The sequence below is a fragment of the Lepisosteus platostomus genome, chromosome 1 (assembly GCF_059453375.1).
Source record: "Lepisosteus platostomus isolate fLepPlt1 chromosome 1, fLepPlt1.hap1, whole genome shotgun sequence".
NCBI classification, from domain to species: domain Eukaryota; kingdom Metazoa; phylum Chordata; class Actinopteri; order Semionotiformes; family Lepisosteidae; genus Lepisosteus; species Lepisosteus platostomus.
The window spans coordinates 65543712-65568955 of record NC_142611.1 but is presented as its reverse complement, the minus strand read 5'-3'; the positions used below and the strand labels follow the sequence as shown (position 1 = coordinate 65568955).

Below are 25244 nucleotides of genomic sequence, written 5' to 3'. Positions count from 1 at the left end.
CAACCTCCTGGACTGGGGCCAGGGCTAAGGTAGGAGACCTCTGCTTTAAACTGTCCAAAAGAGCATAACTTGAATATTAAAACAGACCAATGTAACACTTCGCTGATTCGCTGAGTTAGTGATAACTACTATTATCTACTATCTACAGTAGCACAGGAAACAAGGAAAAAACATCATCTGATGTTTAACGAGGTTGTACTTTGAGGAAAGTAAAGAGCAAAGCAGACAAGTCTCCCTGGTCTAAACACGAGGTGCAAGTGGATTTTGGGGGTCTTACTCCTGGCACTCGTCCAGCACGAAGGCGCGCGGGTGGTCGTCCCCGGACATGGTGACCACGGTGTCGCGGTCGTAGGCGCCGGCGCGGGTCTGGTCCACGGTGTGCCGGGCGATGGTGGAGGTGGAGTAGCTGGTCCAGTACAGCGTGTCCCAGGCCCGGTGGTACGCCAGGCCCTCCACTGAGCCCACGTCTGGAGGGACAGAGACAGGCAGGGTCAGCGCTCGCACTGACCACTGGCCAGAGGAGGGCGCGGAGCAGCGGCCAGGCCTCTGGACTCAGAACCGGGAGGTCTGGAGAGTCCAGACCAAGGCAGGAAGCGCTGACGTTTACCACTGAGCAAGACTCTTCACCCAAACCCATCCAGGATAATGCTTATACAGAGCTGAAGTAAGACAGTGGATTAAAATGTCTAAACCATTAACTAAGACTAAAAACAGTACTAATAAAGAAGAGAATACAGAACAGAGGTACATTGTGAAGATTATATAAAACCCTGTTACTGTATCTTACTGTGTGACCTCACCAGTGTTGTTAAAGCTTCCCTTACTTTGACTGCAATGATAAAGAAAATAAAATCATGAGGATCACGTAAGAAACATATTTAAATACAGGAAACCCTGTACTGGAGGTCAGAATCTGACAAATAGTGTCTCACTATGTATAGGAATGCTGGGCCTAACACTGTACTGAATTATTGTCCAATTATTGCACATCCGTGTGGATTTCAAAAGCATAAACTACTTTTATTTTTTTTAAAAGGTTTCTGTAGTTTCTAGACTCAGTTCTCTTACGGTCACAGAGGCAGAGGACACTGGGTTCAGCTGCTATTTCAGATCAGACCCTGAGATTCTCGAAGGACAGACCGGGGGAAAAGAGCAGTTCTTTCCCACTGCGGGGCCTGGAGGGGTCAGCCCTGCCGCACCAGTGGAGAAACCAGCCTGTTCTCAAGTGCCGGCACACGGAACGCGCTGGGAAGGGCCTGCCGTATGGAGCCTGCATGCTCCCGGGGCTTCCTGGGAGACCTCTCGGACAGTAAGGTGTTCCTACACAGTTCCACGCTGAGGCACCGGTTCAGACCGCAGCTCGTGAAATCCCCTGGCCATTCCACCACAAAAGTACAAGTACAGAGTATTTGTGAAACATGACTGCTAAGAAATGTGAGGCGTGGGGTGAGGGAGTCAGTGTTGCAAAGTGTAGTTATAAAGGAACAAGTAAAGGTTTATTCCTTCTGTGGAGCCTGGTGGTGAAACCTTGCATCTGTTTTCCTTTCAGCATGGAACAAACCTTTACCAGTTCCTTTGCAGCCTACGTGTGCTGACGCAGCTACTGCACCTACTTAAAACTTCTTCAAGTGTAGTTATAGGTTTATGACAGGGACCAGGAAGACTAGTCCTGGGTAGCTGCAAAGCAACAGGTATTACAGCTACCCCTAAATCAAAATCACCAATTTCTAAAGACAAATTCAACTCTGGTCAATGACGTAGGTGAGGTTTCCATTTAGAGACCCAGTAACAAGAGTAACTGGACCTTGGATTTATGTCATCACCAATTTTCGGATTATAATCTTTCCTGATCCGGAAGCTATCCCAGACGCATCGCTGAGAGTTCCCTACGTAACACTCCAAAACAAAGGAGCCCTCACAACGGCTGGCAGTCATCCCCAAGACACCTGATAACCCACAGCTCAAGGCCCAGCAGATACTGTGCAAACAAGCGCACAGGAGAGAGAGGCACTTCAAGGCTTTCCATCCTCTCTCTTCATCTGCAATCACCATAATGGACATTTTATTTTTATGGCTGCAATACAAGCACTGGACACTTTAAAGATTAGAGCCTGCTCTTTGGCAAGAGGCAATAAAGCTGTGTTTTTTTCTCTCAAGAGTTCAGTGCAGAGGTGGGTGTGGAACTGAGGAGTCACGTCACAAACCTGCTGCATTGAAGACGCAGCGTGAAAACTTGCCACCCAGCACATGGAGTAAGTTCAGGGATAATCTGATTCACTGGACAAAGTCCCCTTTTCACCAGCAAACACACTGTAAGTCTACAAACAGAACGGACAAGGTTTTCCAGAGCAGTTCTGTTGCTTTAAGGAGAAAAACAGCCAAATTAATCAGTTAGAACCCTGGCGGCCCGTGCAAGACTAGGGGAGGTCTTGTTTGCGTACGAAGATAAACGCGAAAAGGAACACCAGAGAATGATGACTGAAGACGAAAAGGTCTCGCTGCGGACTTAGAGTCGCCCGCACTGCCGCAGACACGGGAGTCAGCGCCCGGCAGCCGCTGACTCGCAGGGGACACGAGGCGCCTTGCGGGCGGTCTCCAGCCTGGCCCTGAATTTGAGAAGAGATCGAGGTTCAGGCACACGGCGTTGAGCTTGGGTTCTGTAGCTCACTTGGCCGCTCATCATCACCGCCAAGGTCACGGCAGCCAGACTGACCCACAGCTGATCCCAGAAACGCTCAAGTGTGAACGTCAGGCACTCCAATGAAATATTAAAGAGCGAATCGACCGGTGTTAACGTGGGAATCACTGCGTGATCAGGCCCAGGGAGTGATTTGTACAGTGTTGCTTAGTTGCAGAAATCAATACTTCTTCAGTGCCAGGAGGAGGTAAGCCTTTTTTTCATTCTCTCAATTAGAACAAATTAGAATTAGAACGTGAATTTCGGACACTGTTTTTTCATGAAATGTATTGGTGTTTAAGAAATTTTAAAATTAGGCACTGAGGGGAAGGTTTTGGTGCTGAATAGCGATAATTAGGTTTACAAAGTGAGTTTTGTAACAAGTATTGCTTGTTATGAGAACAGACTTCCTTCTGGTCAACTTATTACTGCTTCGTTAATTTGTTAGTTAGTACAGCGTACAGACCTTGCAGAGATCACTTACTTTGTAACAACAGCGATTCAGAGAGAGCCGAGAGATGACGGCAATCTACAGGTAAGTCCAAACAATCAGAACAGTGGACGTTTTCCAGGCTGTACGGCTTTTTACTAAATTCAGAGATGAAACCGGCAAATTATTCCTTATTAATGACCACTGGGATTTTTCTGCACAATGACTGAAAGCACCAACGGTGAATACAGCAATCAATACATTTTAAGCAGGGTTTTTTGTAACCTCTGTTCAGATTGTGCAGGGCTGTGCAGGGTCAGAACTGTCAGGGAGTCCCCATGGAAGAAGGGTTTCTGTATCTCGAAGGCTCCCCTCCGGAGAACGGCTCAGCCGGCCCAGAGGGCACGTCTGGGCTGTCGGACGTGCAGCGGATCGTGGTGCCCCTGCTGGACGCCCTCATCCTGGCGACGGGGGCGGTGGGCCACAGCCTGGTGGTGCTGATCCTCTTGAGGAGGAGGAGGAGCCAGCGGCGGCACGGCACCGACACCCTGCTGCTAGCGTTGAGCTTGGCTGACCTTCTCCAGCTGGCCTGCCTGCCCTTCAACACGGCGGCCATCGCCCTGGGCCGCTGGCCCTTCGGAGACGTGCCCTGCAGGCTGGTCAGCTTCCTGGGTGTGGCCTGCTCGTGCGCCAGCGTCTTCACCCTGGCCGCCCTGGCCGTCTCCCGCTACCTCACTGTGGTCCACCCAGCCTGGGCCTACCGCTCCCGCTGCGCCCACAGCCTCCGGGCGGCGGCGGCGGCCCTCTGGTTGCCCGCCGTGGCCCTGGCGGCGCCCCAGTTTGCGCTCCGCCGGGTGCGCACCACCGGCCAGGTCTACTGCTTCACCTTCCTGTCGGACCTCGGCCAGCTGGTCTACAGCGCCGCGCTCTTCCTCTTCGGCTTCGCCCTGCCGCTCGCCATCATCGTCCTCATGTACGCCAAGATCTACGGCTTCCTGCGTCGCGCCCGCCGCCAGGGCCACGCCCCCCAGGTGGAGCGCTACCAGGCCCAGGTGACCCGCACCTCGGCGTTGCTGGTCGTGGTCTTCACTCTGTGCTGGCTGCCCTCCTACATCCTCATGTTCTCGCTGGTGGGCCGCACCGTCTCCGAACTCCGGTACGGCGCCTTCCCCATCTCGGCCAGGCTCCTGGCCTCCTCCTCCACCGTAGCAAACCCCATCCTGTACGTCTTCATCTCGCAGAAGTTCAGGCAGGACCTCTGGGCTCTGAGCGGCAGAGGCAGGTGCTGCCGCTGTCCAAAGAGCGGCAGAGACACCGTCAAGCCCTTTAACTCGGTCGAACTGGGACCTCCTGCACGGGGCTCCTGAGAGGACGTTACAGAGCTCATTCCAGACCCAGGGGCAGGGATGGGATTGTGAAACGTGTCTTCCTCTAACTCTGCATGTGCCTGGAACTCTCCAGTACACCTGTACTTGAAGGGATACTAATTCCAAGAAAGAAGAGACCTACAGAACGCAGAAGGCCGCTGTACTGCCTTTGCAGTCGAGCCTCGCACTCCAGTCATGGCATCCTGGGTGCACACTGACAAAGCTGCAGACGTACAGGGCTAACCAAGACTGACTGCAGGCTCGGAGCAAGCCAGACAACAGTACAGGGCCGAAACGCACCATTTACAGTAACACCTGGGAGGCTATCGGCTTCAACAAAAAATATTTCAGCACCAGACAGAACACATCTCTCCAGACAGGGCAGTTGAGTAAATATGGAGACAACACTCGGGCAAAATGGACTAAAGATCTGAACCTGCCCATCTGAGCAAAAGATCCAAGATAGGTTACTGCCTTTGAATAGTTTTAAGTTTCAGCATTGATGACTGACAATCATGGCTGCTGTACCTAATATGTATCCATATTAAGGTCACAAGAAAGGTTTCCAGCCATTCCCGATGCCTTCTGATTTGCAAAACTGTGAAAAGTTTTCAATTGCACCTGTCTCAATGAATCTGCACTGCTTGAGGGGACAACTGGAGGTAAAGAGCAGAAATTAATCACTTTTTTCCCCACATCAGCTAGCAGTTCTAAGCGGTTTCTTTTTTCGCAGGACGCTGGAAGGCTGTGAAATCATTGCTAAGAAATGGTTAGGGATTGCCTTTCATTGTCAACGTTTATGAAAGCTTGTAACGTGCTGGAAAACAAAAAAAAAAGCCGACAGGCTATAAGGTGGGAGAGGCCTCCTATTCCCACATCTACGGCTCAGACGCGGGGAAGCTAGAAGCTCCCAGCAGCAGTCTGCGGGTCTGTGCCATCACAGCGCAGTGAAGAATGGATTCATCATCCAGTCCCAGAGCTGTCACAGCTCTCTGTTCAGCGGGGGGGGGGGGAGACAGGCCACAGGCTGACACATTGTCAACAGCCAGGCTCCCATTTCCCGGCAAAATCGGAAAGACAGAAAAACAGGTAACAGCCAGAGCAATTAACCGTAAGGCTGACAAACACGTTGTAGGGATTAAACCTGAATCAATTACCTGGTATCTAAATGCGTGCTTTTCATTTCTAGCTCTGTTACACAGATCTGCAGCTCAAGTGTTAAAGGTGCTGGAAAATAACCAAGCAGCAATCTATCTGCTCACATAAAGGAACATCCTTAATCACATATCAGTTTCCTTGTTTGTTTACAACTACTAATTTGCTTCATAGACAGGGAGAGAGCCTGGGGTCAGAGCGCAGGGTCAGCCATTGTACAGCGCCACCTGAGGCAGCTGGGGTTAAGGGCCTTGCTCAGGGGCCCAACGGAGTAGGATTCCTCTGCCGGCTGTGGGATTTGAACCAGCCACAGGTGCAGATCCTTAGCCACGGAGCCACCGCGCCGCCCCAACAGAATATCCCTATTGCTTTGCACAGATGGGAAAATTAGGCTAGAGATGTAACATCCTCAGTTGATAATACTGCATGCTGAACATTTTACATTCACTGACCCTGTTCTCATATGAGCCAGGGAGTCCAGGGGTATAAACCTTCATGGGACTGTGAGCTGGTAATCCCCTCCCATACGGGACAGCTCTGTATCCACCAGCAAGTCAACAGAATAATTTGATAAACGACAGACGAGGACAGCAATAACACTTGATTTTGCCGTCAAGTACAAAGCAAACCCTAGGTTCAGTAGACTACTACTGCTTCCACTCCTCAACTGGCTTTGGCCATTGAGATCCTTGAGATTTTACTACTTAAAATCTGGGAAGGAATGATCAATGCAATAGATGTATAGATGCAATGCACAGAAATACCTCCAACACAGCTACACAGTATGCTGTAGGAGAAAAGCAGGAAAAGAAGTAGTGGGAAGACACAGAAAGCACAGTGGGCAGGTAATGATACTGCAGGGTTATAGGCTTAAGCTCATCTTGGGGGTGGGGGTGTCTCGGTCTGTGTGGAGTTTGCATGTTCTCCCTGTATCTATGTGGGTTTTTGCTGGGATCTCCAGTTCCCTCATTTACCTCCTAATGGTTAAATTTGTTAACCATGGTTAAAAAATAATCAAACCATGGTTTAATTGGCGGGTCTAATTGATATTATAAATGCACCCAATACAATAAGAACTGGCCAAATGAGCTTGTTGGACCAATTGTCTTCCTCACAACTTGTGACCCTTCTGATGTTCTGGAACTGGGCAGTGGGGACCTAGGGGGGTTTAAAGGGCATCAGCTGGTGCCACTCACTCTCCACGACGGTCTTGCGGTCTGTGCCATCATCGTTGATCTGCTGGATGTTGCCGAAGTGGATGTCGCTGAAGAAGATGCGGTTGGCGCCCTTGCCCCCGCCGCCCCGGTAGTCGAAGGTCAGCGCGATGACGTTCTTCATGTGCTCCGGGTCCTCGAAGGGCTTGATGGGCGCGTTGAGGTTGCTCTCGTCCGACAGGTGGATGCTCTTGAGGATGGTGCGCTCCGAGTACAGCAGGTAGCCGTCGTAGTCGCGGCAGGCGCGCCCGTCCTCCGCCAGCATGCCGTGGGCGCAAGCGCAGGTCCTCTGCCCGTTACCGCGGTACAGGCACAGCTGCTGGCAGCCGCCGTTGTTGTCCTTGCAGATGTTTGTGCCTAGGGGCAGAGAGGGAGGGGTTACTCACCAGTGACAGCAATGCAGTCACTCTTTATCCTGCACACACGCTACAGGCCTTTAACAAGAAACTAAAAAGATGACACTGTGGGTATGATCTTCAGGCGAAAGAGTGACTAGTGCTCTAAATATAAGTGACTCCATTATGATACAGAATTACACATCATCAGATCTTTCCTGGTCTCTGTTGCAGTCCATCTGTTTTGCAGTATTACTCGTCTGCAAAACAGATGGACTGGAGACACAGCTCCTACATACTGCTGGCTTACAGCAGAGGTCAAGGTTCAATCCATGCCCCTTGAGGCAAGATACAAGTGGGAAGATAAGGTGTCTGTTATAGTGGTGCACAATGCCACAATAATTGGTTGACTGCTATTGGTAGGAGCAAATGCTCATGCTCTTGGAACTTCCTTTCAGTTCTAATGCAAAGTTTCGATTCCTACTAATCCAACACAATTTTACTGGTCAACAGCGGCAAGGCCAATTAAGCAATTGCACATCTGGCAACTAATTGGCTCTGAAGAATGAACGGCCCCACAGTATGAGCACAGGGGTTCCCTCACCCTGCTGCCTGGCTCTGTTGAAGACCTTGATGTCCTTGAGCTGGACCCCGATGCCCGTTCGCAGGGACACCGAGTCGGTGGCGTTGTCCTTGTTGCCCCTCTTGATCGAGCCGTTGGCGTGGGTCCTGCGGGCAGACGTGTTGGAAGGGAGAGAGGGAGAGGGTGGGTGCTCACTCAGAAGAGAGGAACTCGGCACACTGTGCACAAGAACGGGGGAGAGGGATGAGAGAAGAGACGGCACAAGAAGGGAGAATCGAGAAGGTGTGCAAAGAGATAGAAGGAGGGTTAAATGGGGAGCAGAGGGATTCAGAGAGAAGAGGAGAGACAGATGACGAGCCTGCTGAGTCCAGGCACCTGTCACTCCAGTAGATGTAGCCCTCGAAGATGGACACAGAGAACATGTCCATGTTGTTGCTGGCCAGCACCACCTCCCGGTTCTCCCCCGTCTCCAGGTTGATGCGCTCGATCTTGTCCATGCGGGCGTCACACCAGTACAGCATGCCCTCCTGGAAAACACGCAGCGGAGAAAGAGATGGTCAGAGTTTTTCAGGAAGGGCACGAGCAATAGAGAGCGAGAGCGTGTGTGTGTGTGTGTGTGTGTTCGGACCTCGTAGTCGATGGAGATGCCATTGGGCCAGCTAATGCTGACGTTGACCAGCACCGATCTCTGGGAGCCGTCCAGACGTGACTTCTCGATACGGGGGTACAGACCCCACTCTGTCCAGAACAGGTATCTGCAGAGACAGGGAGGCAGGGGTGAGACGTACAGAGAGTGAGGGGGATGGGGTGCTGGGCTTTTTTTTCCCCCCACATTCTCACCCTTTCGCTGGGTGCACAGTGACGGCACGGGGCTTGTCCAGACCCTGCGAGATCACCACGTATCGGAACGAGCCGTTCAGCCGGGCCACCTCGATCACATCGAAACCCTGGTCGGTCCAGTAGATATTTCCTTCAAAGAGGGAGAGAAAAAACGATTGCTCTGCTGTCTGCAAAACTCCCGCTAAAAGGTTCTAGAGTACAGACATGACTATTGCACTGCTGGGAGTCTAGAACAAACTCTCCAGCCATGTTGTTGAAGGCGATTCCCTGATTTCCCTCAGGAAACAGCTAGACAAAATCCCCCAATCAGAATGAGAAGCACTAACTTACACAAAGGGTGCTGGGAGTGTGGAACAAGCTACCCAGCCACACTGCTGAAGCCAATTCCCTGACTTCCTCCAAGAAACAGCCGGATGAGATACTTGGTCGAATCAGCTGCTAATAACCAAGAGCTCTGGTTTGTAACCTTTCTTGTAGCAAGCAAGAGGACACACCTTGCTTGCTACAGCAGGTTTCCTTAATGGTTTGTGCTTGGCAGCCCAACAGATTTAATTTCAGTCAACATTTTGGAAATGAGCAAGAAAGGTCCGTCTGGTGAGGGGGAGACACTGTCGCCACCAACAACGAAGGGGAGGGGAGTCATATGGACTCACTTAGCTTTACCCCTCCCTTTACCTGCGATCCAGTCAACGGCGATGCCCTCCACGCGCCCGATGCCATTGGTCACCACGTCCTCGCGCCAGGTCTGGTCCCGTTTGGCTCGGCTGATGGTGCTCAGACCCATGTCCACCCAGTAGATGGTGTCATTTTCTGTGTGTGGGGTGGCGACAGTAGCAATCAAGATAGCATACTGCACTGTACCACAGACAGCACAAATCCATAAATCCGCAAGACTGGGCCAGACAAAACAACGTAAAATCATTTGTTGTTTCGTAATGCACATAAACAACTTGGAATCAACAACCGTTTCTTCATGTCTCAGCTCAGTGCTACACCTGCTGAACTCACATGGACAGAGTGAGCTGGGGTGTCTACAGGTTCTTTCCAAGCCAACTCTAAATCAACCTAAATCAGCTGGTTATTGCATTAACAGCAACATGTTTTAACAGCTCCTCCCAGCTCTTCAGGTTCTGCTGCTTTAAAGACACCAGGAAAACTTGCAGACACACTGACCCCCCAGGAGCAGGACTGGACACCCTGCAGACACACTGACCCCCCCAGGAGCAGGACTGGACACCCTGCAGACACACTGACCCCCCCAGGAGCATGACTGGACACCCTGCAGACACACTAACCCCCCCAGGAGCAGGACTGGACACCCTGCAGACACTCTGACCCCCCCCAGGACCAGGACTGGACACCCTGCAGACACACTGACCCCCCAAGACCAGGACTGGACACCCTGCAGACACACTGACCCCCAAGGACCAGGACTGAACACCCTGCAGACACACTGACCCCCCGGCGATAAGGACTGGACACCCTGTAGACACACTGAGCCCCCCAGGACCAGTACTGAACACCCTGCAGACACACTGACCCCCCGGCGATAAGGACTGGACACCCTGTAGACACACTGAGCCCCCCAGGACCAGGACTGAACACCCCTGGGACCAGACTGGACACCCTGCAGACGCACTGACCCCCCTAGGACAGGACTGGGCAGCACTACTCTACAAGTTTGGATACAGCAGGACCAGCACTGATAGGAGAAGAGGTGCAACGCTCAGTAATGCCAGCCTGCGGACGTCCAGTAAGACTCAGAGGGAGAGAGCCTTGGGCAACTAACTCCACCGGTCGCAGTCAGCCTTGGAGAACGACACGGGGGGACAGCAAGTCACTCACCAGCATGGAAATCAATGCCCACAGCCAGCGACGTGCCCGACATTGGCACAAGGGCATCGGACTTGTCAGTGGGCTCCAGGGGGATGCCCCTAATCCCCTCATGGACCGAGTACAGGAGGAACGAGCCCACACCTGGCACAGACAGAGGGACAGAAAACTCCATGAGGTGGCTGAGTGGGAGAGGCAGGAAGCAGAGACGTGTAGCACAACACCTGATTTCTTTGCAATTTATTTTGCTTCATAATCACGACCTTTGCCTCTTTTAAAAACCATGATGTTAGTAGTACTTTCTTTAACAAATTAGGTTCCTCGCAGTTTTGTCCTTAAAGGGGAACTGCAGTCCCAATTTCTCAGACGGGTTATCAAATCTCGGTAACAAAATGAACGAATTGACATTCTAGAAAAAAATTACAAATTCCGAATTAAGCACAAAACCGTGAACTTTGTGAAAGTACTGCAAGTCGCCATGCTGTCACAAACTCGCATTCAAGTTCCCATGAACCATGTTGTGATGCAGCCCTTCCTGCTCACTAGTCACTGTAATGACTAATGTACTGTGATGTGTAAGTGAATAAGTACAGGTTGTGCAACAGATATTTCACCACAGAAATGTTCCAATGTGATCTGCATGCAGAGTTGACAAGTAAGTAGTATTTGTCTCCAAAACCATCTCGAAATCTAAAACAATATTTCGAATGCAATATTTCTATTGGATTAAAAGCAATGTATTCACCAGCCTGCTTGTTTACAATGTCATACAGCTGCAACACCGGAAGTGTTGTTGCCGTGTTCTGAATCGCAGAACATGGCTGTGCGTACCTGGAAATCAAATCTATTTTGTGATGTAAATTGGCCGTTTTACAAGTTACTGTGTAGATTTGACTTTTATTGTGGTTTGAAATGCACTCAGCAATGCTAATTCTTTCTAATCCCCGAATTATGAAAATAGCGTTGCAGTTCCCCTTTTAAGTATGCCTTGAATCAAACAAGAGCACCTGAAACACACAGAGGTCAGCCCTTGTTAAGGTTTCCAAAAGCGTTACATTCAGGCAGGTGTGGACGAGCCGCCCAGTGGAGGTCGGTCTCAGTCCACTCCGCCGGCTGGGCGCCTCACCCTCGCAGGACTGCTGCCCGCTCCTCAGGCTGTAACCCGCAGTGCACATGCAGGCGCGCGTGGTGGGCGAGGTGGGCAGGCACAGCTGGGAACAGTCCCCGTTGTTCTTGCTGCAGAGGTTGGTACCTGGGGAGAGGGCAGGTGAAAGTGAAGCACCTGATCCCGACACCCGCACAGCATCCACGGAAAAATACAAGGTTACTGCCGCACCACGGCATCCTGCAATGGTTTTTATTCCTAAATCCTTGTGGTTTTCTTCAAATGATCTGGGGTCTCCAGCTCAACTATGCTCCAAGAGAAGTGCTTGTCAGTTCAGTTCAGTTCATTTGTGCAAGGCCATGAAATGCTCATTTGCATGTACGCTCCAATACAAAGACATTAAGGTAACGCCTAAACATAAACACAGAACAGCAGCAGCAGCAACGACAGCAGAGTTCAATAACATACAACTTAAATACAAGTCAGCACAAGCAGTGTGCAAGAAACAAACATCAGTGTGAGTCGGTGGTAGAGGCGGAGCTCAATAATCCGACATTTTATGGGAAGAAACCATCTCTGAATCTAGAGCTGCAAGCCGTTATGCTCCTATAACGCTTACCAGAGGGCAGGGGAGAGGGGAGAGGGGAGAGGGGAGAGAAAAGTGAGAGGCGCCATTTGCATCGCAAGTGATCAGAGGAGGACAGACACATCAGGACTGCAGCACTGCAGACTCACAGGCAGTAGGATCGCTACTGCATCAGAACATCAAATGCAGAGGTTAACTATTTGGCCCATTAAGCTCATTTGGTTCTTTCTCCAGTCCTATAACCAGAGGTGGCAATAAGGAAAACAATCTCCCTCCACAGACGGAGAACATTTAGTATCGTCAATCAGACCTGATGGGCAGCAGTGTCGACCACCATCACACACACTGTTAACTGTGCATTCCCTGGCCAATTCAAACACACAATCCTGGCGCCGTAGGAAGCTCCAGTCACTGTCAGCCCAGTCTCTAACCACCAAAATCTGGACTCTAGGGCTTCACCCTGCAGCCACATCCCCCTTGGTTTTCTCTGGACCCCGAGTTCCAGTATCAAGATGCAGCCAGGCATGGCTGTCATGGTGTCCTCACCCTGCTGCGCAGTCTCGTTGTACACTTTCATGTGCATCATGGGAGACGTGCTGTTCCGCAGCACCTTCCAGTTCCCTCCGTCCTTCTTGTCACAGGTTCCTATCTGGTCTGTGCCCTGGTCGGCCCACCACAGCTTGTCCCCTGCACAGACAGCACACCACCCAGGAGGGCAGTGCCAATTGCAGGAGGTTAGGCTCAATAATGGGCGAAGCGGTGGCTCTGTTAAGGATCTGCGCCTGTGGCTGGAAGGTTGCCGGTTCAAATCCTGCAGCCGGCAGAGGAATCCTACTCCGTTGGGCCCCTGAGCAAGGCCCTTAACCCCAACTGCTCCAGGGGCGCCGTACAATGGCAGACCCTGCGCTCGGACCCCAGGCTCTCTCCCTGTCTGTGTGTCTCATGGAGAGCAAGCTGGGGTATGATAGTTCCTAATGCAAGAAATTGTAAAGGGTTAATAAAGTGATGTTAAACAACAGGCACAGAGCCTGTTCATTGTGCTTCAGTGACCTGTACTTCTTCTGTAAAAATAGCCAAAAGATACTACCTCCTAACACAGCCTCCAATGGGCACACTACTATGCTTCATGCAGTAACCAATCGGCTTGAGCCCCCTTTCAGAAAGCAGCCAATCAGCTTGAGGCCCTTTTCAGAAAGCAGCCAATGGGAACACTTCCCCCACTCCCTTACCCATAATGGCCAGCGCAGTGGCCTTGGTCAGCTTCCCCCTCACCCCCTCGATGACCTCCAGCGCAGAGCCATCCAGCCGGCAGCGGCTGATGGTGCTGTTTCTCGAGCTGATCCAGTACAAGTACTCTTCTTGGTAATCGATGGAGAGACCTGGCGGAGAGAGGGAAGGCTTTGAAAAACAGGATGCGTGACAAGAAGGAAAGATCGGGAGGAAGCGATAGAAGCACAAGGGGAGAAAGAGAAAAGAAACAATGACCTAGATTTGGGCTGAAGGGGGAGAACGAAATGAAAAATAGGAGAACAATAAGAGGCTCATTACATGTGATAAACCTTTTGCACTCCATGCTGGGAAAAAAGGCACCTGGTCTTGCAATAATATTGCAATTTATACCCAGTTGCACACAGGAAGTTTATTTATGGTGTGTTTTATTGTACATCTGCACCTGTACATAAACACGTCGTCTCTGTGCTCAAGCTCAGCTGTTCTGGTTGTGCTGCTGGTGCAGGGCAGCTCTCTAGCCTAGAGTGACACTGTGCAGCACAGCAGCGCCTGCAGTGTCATTTGCATTTGTCAGCCACCAGGGGGTGCTGGCGCAGCACAAGAGAATGGTCAGCTTCAGGTTCACGTCTTCACAGCAGCTCTCTTCTGCAAGCACGTACAGAAAGTCCATCCAGGGCTGGTCCAACACTCACCCACAGGCCCCTTCTGATTGGTGAAGAGGATGGTGTGGTTGGTGCCGTCCATGTTGGCACTACTGATGTTGTCCCCGTCTGTCCAGTACAGCTTTCTAGAACAGGAAACAACAGGGGAATGTAATATTTTAAAACCTTACATCGTCCCTCCTTTGGCACTTAAAAGAAAAGAAACCGCTGTCAAAAAATGCCATTAAGTAATGCATTAACTTATTGTGTAAGAATTTTGTGAAGACAACTTCCCCCAACACCCCTCCCTAAGCAGAATCCTCATCTAGAGGAACAGCTGCTGAACATCTGTCCTGAATGGAGATGAAAGAGAGGAGGGTCTCTAGACTAAATAAACTAGGTTTGAAGATTAGAGAGAAGAATCAGAATTAAGATACTGATGACCATATAAGCCAAAGCGCATAAATAGCTTTCTTTTGCCCAATGTCTATCCTGTGCTTTTAAGAAAAGAAAGAGATCACTGGACAGTTAGAATTAGAGTACAGACATGTTCTATCAACAGAAGAGGAGGAGAAAGGCTACAAACTGAGAATGTCATTCACCCCATCTTACTCACTTGGCAGCAAGTACGATAATGTTAGAACGAATCTCATCCAACGGTTTCTGAAAGGATGAGAATGCATTTGAACATGGCTGAATTATGTTGTTCCAGGCACCCCAACCCTTTGTGTAAAGTTATGCCTCCACTTTTCAGTCTTATGTGCATTTCTTCTTAGCTTCCACTTGTGTGCTCACTTAGTTTCACTGTTAGGCCTGAAGTGCTTTCTCAGCTCTTCCTGAGATTTTGATTAGATTGAACGAATCCCCCTGTAGTCTCCTCCATGACTGAAGACACCGATATCTTTGCGACAGCAATTTGTGACACATTCCTCCAAGGCCAGGAAGTAACTATGCTGCCCTCAGCTGGGCACAGGAAGAGGTACTGCAACAGAGGACCTGTTACAGGATAGCGAGGCTCACGGTAAACCAGGTGAGCTTCAACTTCATCAGAAATTCTTTTAACTAATAGGACACATGGTGGGGACAACATTCTCATCTCCTCAGATCTCCAGCCATTCCTCCCAGAAGCCAAATAACCTACCAACCCTTTTTTGGACAGTGGGAGGAAACCCACACAAACCCAGGAAGAACATACAAACTCCACACGAACAGCACCTCAGGTCAGGTACTGGGGCCCAGCTCTGGGAGGCCACAGTACTAACCGCTGCTGCCAAAATAAACCCAGATCAAACAGAAGAAAAACCTTAAGCGTAGTGGAAGACAGAGAGGGGCGAGACGGGAATGTGTGTCCCCGCTGTGCTGTGTCAATGGCGGGGGTGAAAACCTCGCGCTGGCGAGAGTGAAGCACGCCGGCGTGTGCGTCGCACTGCGGGAAGCGGGCGTGGGATTCGGTGTGTGCGTGTGTGCGTCAGGAAGGACGCCCCCTCTCGTTCCGGTCAACGGAAACAGCTGCTTCTCATCAGCCAGTTGGCCGCACGCCCCCCCCAGCCGCGCTACCCCTGCCAGAGGGTTTCCACCCTGCTCCAGACAGGAACGGGCCTGGTGTTCGAAGCTGCCACTGGGATACGGGGAGGCAAGAATCCGAGTGAAGCCAGAATCTCTGACAGATTCCCGTCTCGGCAGCTTAGAGGCACGGATTGCTGTTCCCCAGCGCCTCAGCCGAGAGGCTCCCACTAATTGATCACCTGTGGGCAATGAATTTCTCTCACAGGCTTGCTCTCGCTGTCCCGCTCAATGAAGCAGCAAGCCTTTAACGCAAGCATGCAGCTCGGCTTGTCAGCTGCTTCTTTGTTTATTCCAGCCTACCGTTCGTGGCAGCAGTGATATATATATATCAAATTCCAAAAGCAAGAATAGAAAAGCTGGCTACATGAAACTTCTGGAAGCTGTGATTTCGGCCAATGATGGTGTGACTAAGCACTGACTGACAGTGACTTTTACATGTGTCAATTCACTCTTATTATTTTGAATAGAATTATAATAATTAATAATTGCTTACACTTATATGGTGCTTTTCTGGACACTCCACTCAAAGTGCTTTACAGGTAATGGGATCTCCCCTCCACCACCACCACCAATGTGCAGCCCCACCTGGATATATACTGTATATCTACAAATATCTACAAAACTAGAAATAATTACTAATTGTGTATTAAAATTTACATTTCTACCATGCAGAGGATGTGACAACTACTTTTCACTTACAGATTCAAAGTTTCACTTACAAACGTTTTGCACACAACGATACATCACCCGTAGGGGCTACAGAGTGGCACACTGCTGAGGCCCTGGGTTCAATTCTGGACCTGGAGTGCAATCTGTGAGGAGTCTGCATGTTCCCCTCCTCAGGGGGCTCTAGTTAACTCCTACAGTTCAAAGACATGCTGGGAGGTTAATTGGCTTTTGGGAAAATAGTCCCTGGTGTGAGTGTGTGTGTGCCCTGCGACTGGAGTCCTGTCCAGGGAGAATCATGCCCACTGTTTGCTGCGATGGGCTCCGATTCCCCTGCAGCCCTGAACTGGCTGAAGCGGTTGGAAAAAGGGATGAATGGACGTCACTTGTACGAATATGTAAAGATGTACTAGGAGATGCTCTTAAATGCTTATTTGCCGTTTATTTGTAAGCAGAGTCTGTTAAGGAATGAAATCGTTCTGCTGCTGCCCGTTGCCGTCTGCACTGGCCTGACTGAGGGTTAGGAGGGGCGCGCGGCGTTCCCGCAGGAGTACTGTGTGCGGGAGCTCAGTGCCGTGTGCAGGGAAAGCAGGAAGAGTGTAGGCACAGCTGGCTCATCCCAACCGCACTCCGGCCTCTTGATCCGCTTGCTTTTCCTGCCACCGTGCCCGACGGACTATTCGCAGCCGTCTTTCCCGCCTCCCGTCTCCCGCCTCTACAAACACCCTGCCTCTTCCCTGCATCCTTGCTCTGAGCAACACACGGAGCGAGCGAGCATCTGCTTCTCATTTTGCACGCCAAGGAGCCCAAACCGGAAACATTCCTTGGGTTAAGTAGGTCTTTATAAATAAATAAGTAAAAGAAGCAATTTTTTGGAAAAGAAAATACCCCTCTTCCTCTTCCCCTGCGGTTGTCAGCAATTCACCAGGCCCGGCAGGGAGAGACAGAGAGAGGAGGAGCGCAGTCCAGGCCAGAGCTGGACTGAATGTACAGTACTGCCGGGCAAGAGTGGGCCTTGTGAGGAGACTTTGGGGGGTGTAAATAAAATATACATGCTGGATATACAGTAACGGCCATCTGCTAAGCTGGTGCAGAAGAGACGCAGATGGCCCGGACGGTCTGCTGCTCTCTGCGGTTTTAAAACCGTAGGTTTTCCCCAACGTGCTCTGTCAACGCTGCTGATGGCAAGTCCCAATTCCTAAACCCTCGAAAAATGCCATAAAGGGGGGAAAAGCCCATTCCCTTCAGTTTTCTTGCCAACAGAGATGTTGTCCCTAGTAAACCAGAGAAAGGCATTAGTTTCAACCAGTGGTTTTGAACCTGTGCTGCAGCCTGCACCCCTATGGTTCTCAAAATATGTTCTTGCACCCCACAACACAAATCGCTGAAGTAGGTCAGCTCTTTAAACCCAAGATATACCCAAGAAATAAATACATAATTCTATCTTAATCTCGCCGTAAAATTACAAATAAATGGAAAAATTACACTTTTTTAGGTTTACCTTAAAAGACCTAGGTTTGATGAAGCAAACTAGTCGTACTTACTGTATGTGCCTGAGCTTCGTTTGTGTTTTAAGTGATTTGCTTTAAAATCGCTGGAAACAAAAACACTGGAATTTTCGTAACCCCAGTTTAAGAAGCACTGGTTTAAGCAATCCTCGCATGCGCACTCCCACTCCTGCTGAGGAGGGGCTGATGGGCAGCGTGGCAGGCTCTCTTACCCCAGGATGGGGTGCAGCACCAAGCAGTGGGGCTTGTCCAGCCCCTGGATCACGGCGTTCTTGAAGGAGCCGTCCAGCCGGGCCACGTTGATCTGCTTCTTGTTGGTGTCGTAGCTGGTCCAGAAGAGATTCCTGGAGACCCAGTCCACCGCCAGGCCGTGGGCGTTGGGCAAGTCTGAGGGCACAGAACGCAGCGGATTACACCGCCATCTCCCGACAGGCAGGCAGGCACACAGAACACGAGGCCGGGGCGCATGGAAGAACGGGATCTAAGCTAATGTGTTAATCCCAGGGCGTTTCTGGGAAAGAGTAGGGGTGTTAACCACAATGTGTCCTGGCCTAATTCCCCCCTGGCCTTTACCAAATCACGGCCTCCTAATAGTCCTCATCTATGAACTGGCTTCATCACTCTGTTCTCCTGCCCGCTGATAGCTGATAAGTGGTGAGCGGACTGGCACATCATCCAGGTGGGGCTGCACACTGGTGGTGGTAGTGGGATTCCCCATTACCTGTAAAGCACTTTGAGTGGACCCGAGCGTCCAGAAGCACTATTATTACTAGAGAGAGTTAACACTTCTAGAACACGGATGACTCTCACGGTAACACTCAAACGAAGCACGATAAAGCACAACCTCTACAATTGCCCCAAGTTTGACAATCAGGTCTGGAGCATGCTGGACTTCCACTCTGGGTGTGCACAAAGTTAGGCTACTTCTGACGCAGGTGATAGTCCAGGTTAAGAATGGACAGCAGGACATGTAGTGACCTGGTCCGTGCTTGAGGTCCGGGGACCCGATTACAAAGCTGAGTGAGCACTACAAGAGGCAGACGTCGTGCTCTCCTACCAGCGGACACCACCGTCTCCACCCCCGTGCCGTTGATGAAGGCGCGCTTGATGGTCTGGGTGCGCACGTCCGACCAGTAGATGCGGTGCTCCTGGGCGTCGTAGTCCACCACGGTGACGTTGTCGATGTCGGGCACGGTGAAGGAGATGATGTAGTTGTAGTAAGGGTTGTCGATGTCCACGCCCCGGATCTCGATCTGCCGCGCGTAGAGCAGGAACTGACGGGACTCTGCGGGAAGAAGAGGAGGGGGGGTGAGCAGAAGAATCGGGAAGGAGGAAAGGAAGGGATTGTGGGTAAAGAAGAGAGACGTCAGAGGCAACTTGACACAGCTGTGTTTCCTAATCTAACCACAGCTTAAATGCAGGGGTTTCAAAATTCCTGGCGAGTCTAGGGCTCATCACATTTCATGTCCAACCAGCAATGATGCAGTGATTAACCTAATTATTGTCTTAAATACAGGATCTTTCTTCAGCTGCACTTCATCACAAAAACATTGTCTCACAGGTACTGCTACATGTAAAACATCTCAGAGCCCAATTAGAAGTATCACAATTACGTGCTTAATTAAATAGGCGGACTCACTATGCAACAGAGAGCTCAGCTGGAGCAGACGCCGGGAGCCGCAAAGCTCTCCGACACCTGCAGCCCAGAGCCAGGGCTATAAAAGGAGGTGGAGACGTGCGACATTCCCAGAGGGGGACAAGAGCGGACACGTCAGGAGCAGGCCGATAACTCCGCTCGGCCGGCCTTATCTCCTGCGGCGCCCCCCGTCTGGCAAGGAGACGAGGACCTCGGAATGCGAACAGCAATCGGGGGAAAAAGGCCTGCGCAGCGAGGAGTCAATTAACAGAGTCGCCGGGCGGGAGAAAATAAGCTGCCCGCGCACTTTATCAGGAGACCCGAACCGATTCGAAATGAATCTGTCTTTGCGAGTTAATGGGCGGCTTCACCTCTGCGGCCTTCTGCCGCAATTTAGCTTAGACCTGCAGCCGTATAATTGGAGCCAAGCACCAGAATACTAAGCACCTTGTGAGCAATGTGCTAAAACACAGGGCACAAACCTGGCCTACTGAAGCAGCACTGCTGTTAGCAGAACACGAATCATGCAGGTGGCCCAGATCTCAGGCCACACACTGAAAAACACTCAATCATAACTCCAGGATGAATATTCCTGACACAGGTGAGCTGATCTCAGACAAACACTGATAAGCCAATCCGATGTGACCGTGAGGTTCTATTGTTGCTTTCCTACAGGATTGCTGCTTCCCTGGCTAGCCACAACGCCAATCAGACTGATGGCCTTTTCCCCACGCAGGCAGGGAAGCAAAGGGCAAGGTCATTTCCGATTAGCAGCCCGATTCTTCTCATCACACTGTGACTGATGAGTCTGGCCTGCCAATGGATCCACCCGCAAAGAAGCCAGGACTGCATCGACACGGCCACAATAGCAGGCTAATGAGTTTCATTCATTTACATGAGGAACACGTTTACTTCCGCCTGCTGGGCGGACAGGTCTGTCAGCCCTCCCCCCCATCGCCCCCTCCCCCCCCCAGTCTTCAATCGCACTTGCAGCACTTGCACGTAATGAAGAGAAATCGAGCAGAACGAGACTCCCAGGCAGTGAGCACAGGCATGGGTCAGGCGTTATACCGCAGCTCGCAGCTGCTTTCACGAGCCATCCTGTGGGAGCGCTCTCACCGAAGCAGGTGTGGTTGTCCGGGCTCAGCTTCATGAGGTGGGGGCAGGCGCAGGAGAGGGTCTGGTTGTAGTTGATCAGGCAGAGGTGTGAGCAGGGGCCCTTCCCTCCGTTGGCCGCACAAGGGTTGGGAGCTGGGGAGGAGAGATAGCAGGGAGGAGGACAGGAGGAGAGCGGAGAAGAAGAAACAATGGGGGGTCTTGGTTTTGACCACAGACAGTCAACCCTGGCACTTCCATTGCATGCAAACTTTGAACCAACGAAGCAATTAAGTTAAGAGATGAATTAAGTAATTGGGTGAACAAAGTTTGCTCAATTCGACCAGTTGCTTAATTAATCTATAACTACGAAATTAATGAATATACTCTTAATTGGTTCTGCCATCAAAGATCACAGAGCTAAACCGTAATTAAGACTCGCACTTAAATGGAACAGTCCCCCCTGATCGCGTCATTCATGCGGACAACAGTCACGTTGTACATCTATTCACTAATGAAATGAGAAGAACAATTCGTTACCCTCAAAGTGATCATGAAAACCAATGAAACTAATGCAGATCACGGCCACTGTACTGAAGAGTGCACCCTGAGACACAAACACTGTAGATGGTTCCTGTCACAGGGCCTACAGTAGCAGAAGTTTGACTGATGCCCTCCAGCACAGTATCTGGAAGATTGTTATGACACCCTGGACAGCACTTCCCTGCTTGTTTTGACAGGCTGCCAGGCCACAGGACCCTCGATCAGTCAGTATGGCAGAGCCCCACAGATACAGCAGGGCTTACTTACATGCTAGCACTGGTTATGTGGGTCTTTAACACAGTGCTGTATAATTACAAAAACACAATCAATTACCACACAAATAGGCAAATAAAACCCCATGCGGGAATGGCCTGGAAGAGATGAGATTCGGGCTGCCTCTGCTGAAAATGATCCATAAGAAAGAACTGCAGGATCCAAACTGGGCATTATAAATTGTTGCCGAAGTAAAACATAAAATAAACCAGCCAGGGTGATGAGGCATGTGGCATTCTGACCAGCTCCCTCGTATTCCCTGCCTCAGTGCTCTCTCTCACTAACGTACACTGAAGAAAGATGTGCTTTTGAAAACACAATCGGTCATTTCTGACGTCAAGCTCGGAGACTCTCCACTAATGTGATTTAACACTCTTCCGATCCCATTAAAAATTAAAAATGCTGCGTGCGTATTAGGAGGGAGAAGTTCTAAATAAACAGGAGCCGTTTAGCAGCCAGAGATCTGAGGCCTAATGGTTTTGACGGGAGCTGTCAGCTGTGGTTAGCTTCACTGTTGTTGACAGGGTGAGGGGGGGCGGGCTGTCAATCACCACGTCTCCTCGTTCCCTGCTTCCCCCTGGTGGGTACCGGGGTGTCTCAGCAGATTAGTGACAGAGACCAGGACAGGCTGCGCCGCCCACAGCTCTCACTACTGCACTGGGCTGACGACTGACTTTTCATGCTCTGCATAACAGTATCCGAATGGGAAGGAACAAAAAAAAAAAACAGACACCAAAAGTCTTGCTTTCACAATGCCCTGTTCCACCCATTTCCCATTCACCCTTCTCTACTCCAGGGTTCTCACTGCTGTTCGGTGGTTACGTGTCCAAAAAGTGACCTACAAGGCCACTGTTATCTCCTCTCTGTAAATCGAGACTGGCTGTCCTTCGCAAATGCCGCACTGGTTGGAATTAAAGAGGATTTGAATCTTCCGAGAGCGGCGTGGTGGCGCAGCGGATAGCATTACAGCATCTCCGAGCCGGGGTCCTGTCTGCGTGGAGTTTGCATGTTCTCCCTGGGTTTGTGTGGGTTTCCTCCAGGTGCTCCGGTTTCCTCCCACAATCCAAAGACATGCTGGCAGGTTAATTGGCTTCTGGGAAGACTGGCCCTGGTGTGAGTGTGTGTGTTTGAGTCCGTGTCCTGCAATGGACTGGCGTCCTGTCCAGGGTGTACCCTGCCGTGCAGCCACTGCTTGCTGGAATGGGCTTTGGCTCCCCCATGACTCCAAATGGACAGGTTGAAATCAGACAAAGGACCAGACAGGGACTGTCCTACCTTCAGGCTGCCTGGAGGGGTGGTAGACCTGCAGGTCAAAGGGCTGCGTGTTGGTTCTCTGGACCACGGTGACGTTGTGGCCCGTCCACTTGTTGGCCTTGGCCAGGGTGTTGGTCCTCCAGTCTGTCCAGTACACCTCCCCCCCGTACATGGTGACGGCGAAGGGGTGCGAGAGGTACTCGTGGCCCCGCAGCACCTCGATCAGCCCCGTCCCGTCGTACTGCGCCGAGTAGATCGCATCCGACCTGGAGGTTCAGAGGGAGGCCGAGAAATCACAACTGATGCCACAGAAATTCAGACAGCTCCAATGCTGTCCTGCTCGCCCCCGCCGGAGGGCTGTGAAGCAAGCTAGCGTTATGTCAGCTGCCGTGATTACACGATCAGACAGGACGCCTGGTCCACCCGTCTTGCAAGGCCTGCTCTGGCAGTGCCCTTGGCTCCGTTACAGACTTCTGCTCTGATCCACTGCCTTACTCTCTTACTTTGTCTCCCTTGCCTGTGTTTCTCTCTTCGCTCTGACCTTGGCTGCGGAGTCCCTTCTGTTCTACTCGGCTACGAACCTGGATCTCCTGTCTCACATCCGGCTTTGGACTTACCTTTTGTGTTGCGTCTCCTGGTTTCAGCCCATGACTTTGATTCTGGACTGCGTTCATCTATGCTTTCGCCTTATCTACCTGCAACCTGGCTACGAGCTCTGCTATGCTCTCAGGCTCCGACTCCGAGCTGCGCTTGGCCTGCCTCCTGCTGCCTACTCGGTTGCTAATTCTGCCCTGCACATGGGTTCTCCCGTCGAACCTCAGGCCGCTGCTTGTAGGAAAGACACATAGATATAACAGGAAGAATAGGAATCAAGCTGCTGACTGTTATCTTCACTTGAAAACTAGGGGGAACGGATCCGGGCTTCCGAGCAGAGAGGACAGGGCCTGGAAAGCCCAGGCGCTGGCGCTGGTGCTGACCTGGCGTCGATCCAGAGGATGCGGAGCTCCAGGTAGTCCACAGTCAGCCCGTTGGGCCAGCCGCCGTTGCTCGTCTCCTTGTGGATGGTGCGCCGGCCCTCGCCGCTCATGGAGGCCGCCTCGATCCGCGGCTGGCTGGCGTCCCAGTCCGTCCAGAAGAGGATCCTGGGAAGGATGACGGAGAAGGGGGGGGGGGGGGAGTTGTGGATCTTGGTTAGTGAACGAGGCCAGTTCCACCTCCTCACCATGCAGTTTGCCACTCGTTCCCCTTGTGGGCAAGGAGGGCAGGGGCAGGGGGTGTGTCACCCGCCCCGCGATCCGTCAGCCCGCGGCTCATGAGCAGCACCTGCTCAGCCCTCAGCGAGAAACAGCACATACAGCCCAGGCCTGAGGACAGGGGACCAGTTTAACACTGCGGCAAGGCATGTGCCAGCTGCAGCTTCGGAGAAATAATTACCCTAACGTGCTCTAACGAGGTCGGGGCACAGTTCAGTACAAGCTCCTCAAACACTTACATCTTGCTCTGCGTCGCTTCGCGCTGTTGCATTTGTGTGAGAAATGGCGCGGGGCTGTGGGACAGTACACCTATGGCTCTCGTCGCCTGGGCTCCTACGTGTTAATGCTTCTAGTTCGTGGGGGCCACAGTCTGGCAGGGATCACAGATCTGCTCCAGTTGTCAATTTTGAAGGGAGTTAAAGGCAGGTTTTTGAGAGGTTAAACAGGGAAAGCGTTCAGCCATGTGACACAAGAAGAGCGGTCCTTTTTTCATTCCGAAGGATGACCTAACTTATTAGATGTGTTAGGATTGCAAATTAAACCTCTAAGATGTGCTGGGATGGCAAGCTATTGAAGTTGCATCTTTAGAAATTGATGCTTCAAAAGCGACCTGCAAAGCTGGATGTACTGCAGCCTTTGTTTTGGTTTAGGGGGTATCGGGGGAGGCGGGGGGCTCACCCGTAGCGGGGGTCCAGGGCAATGGCCCGGGGGTGCTCCACGTCCCCAGCCAACAGGGTGGTCCTCATGGTGCCGTCCAGCTTGGCCACCTCGATCTGGTCCAGGTTGCTCTCCACCCAGTAGATGTTGCCGGCGATCCAGTCCACTGCCAGCCCCTCGGGAGTGGCCAGGCCATACTGGATCACCACCTCGTAACTGGTCAGAGCTGGCCAGGACAAACACAAGAGACGCAGGTCAGAGGGCGCTGAGCAGGAGCAGGCGTCTGGAGCCAGGCTGTGGTTGGGCTGGAGCTTACTGGGAAAGCCCAGTCATTACTTCTGTACACTAAGAGTTGTGAGAGTATGGAACAAGACACTCTGCCATCTTGTTGAACCATCTACCCTGTCCTCTTCCAAGAAACACCTAGAGGAGATCCTCGTCAATTCGCTCCTAACTACGAATTGGGCTAGATGAGCAGAATGGCAGTAGGAAGTTTCATGCCATTCACGTTAGACTGGGCAATAAAAGATGTGGGCTCTGTTTGCCACATGAATCAAATGCTTTTTGTTGCTTACACACTGGTTTCTGATCTGAATCTGGTTTGTTCAGGAGAAGAAGGATTCTGAGGCTGTCGGTGGTGTCTGGTGTTTGACCAACATGCTGTGCCTGGAGCCACGTTGGACGCTCAGTTCCACTTTTAGAAGACGCTTACCGGGATAAGACACTGCCTGGCTCTGCTCGAATGGAACAGCTCTTTTGCTACTCTTATACATTCCTGCCTGGTTTGTCCCACAAGG

General features: G+C 51.3%; 2 protein-coding genes across 6 annotated transcripts in view; one reads left to right on the top strand and one right to left on the bottom strand.

The window, feature by feature from the left end:
• Positions 1 to 25244, bottom strand: part of lrp1aa (low density lipoprotein receptor-related protein 1Aa) — a 180466-nt gene that overhangs the window by 49667 nt on the left and 105555 nt on the right. For all 5 annotated transcript variants that reach the window (XM_088633603.1, XM_088633605.1, XM_088633606.1 and 2 more), the window contains exons 25-42: positions 24469 to 24673; positions 23515 to 23679; positions 22559 to 22803; positions 20492 to 20623; positions 18794 to 19021; positions 17949 to 18123; positions 14048 to 14142; positions 13355 to 13504; positions 12672 to 12812; positions 11561 to 11686; positions 10447 to 10578; positions 9277 to 9411; positions 8602 to 8731; positions 8390 to 8516; positions 8137 to 8288; positions 7783 to 7907; positions 6826 to 7200; positions 278 to 467 (exon numbers count right to left, since the gene is read on the bottom strand). In XM_088633603.1, the coding sequence (XP_088489729.1) occupies positions 278 to 467; positions 6826 to 7200; positions 7783 to 7907; positions 8137 to 8288; positions 8390 to 8516; positions 8602 to 8731; positions 9277 to 9411; positions 10447 to 10578; positions 11561 to 11686; positions 12672 to 12812; positions 13355 to 13504; positions 14048 to 14142; positions 17949 to 18123; positions 18794 to 19021; positions 20492 to 20623; positions 22559 to 22803; positions 23515 to 23679; positions 24469 to 24673 (3028 nt within the window). The remainder of the gene's footprint in view (positions 1 to 277; positions 468 to 6825; positions 7201 to 7782; positions 7908 to 8136; positions 8289 to 8389; positions 8517 to 8601; positions 8732 to 9276; positions 9412 to 10446; positions 10579 to 11560; positions 11687 to 12671; positions 12813 to 13354; positions 13505 to 14047; positions 14143 to 17948; positions 18124 to 18793; positions 19022 to 20491; positions 20624 to 22558; positions 22804 to 23514; positions 23680 to 24468; positions 24674 to 25244) is intronic.
• Positions 2469 to 4532, top strand: LOC148678482 (galanin receptor type 1). Its single transcript, XM_088633608.1, has 2 exons — positions 2469 to 2885; positions 3403 to 4532. The coding sequence occupies exon 2, from the start codon at positions 3446 to 3448 to the stop codon at positions 4472 to 4474; it is 1029 nt and encodes a 342-aa protein (XP_088489734.1). The 5' UTR covers positions 2469 to 2885; positions 3403 to 3445; the 3' UTR covers positions 4475 to 4532.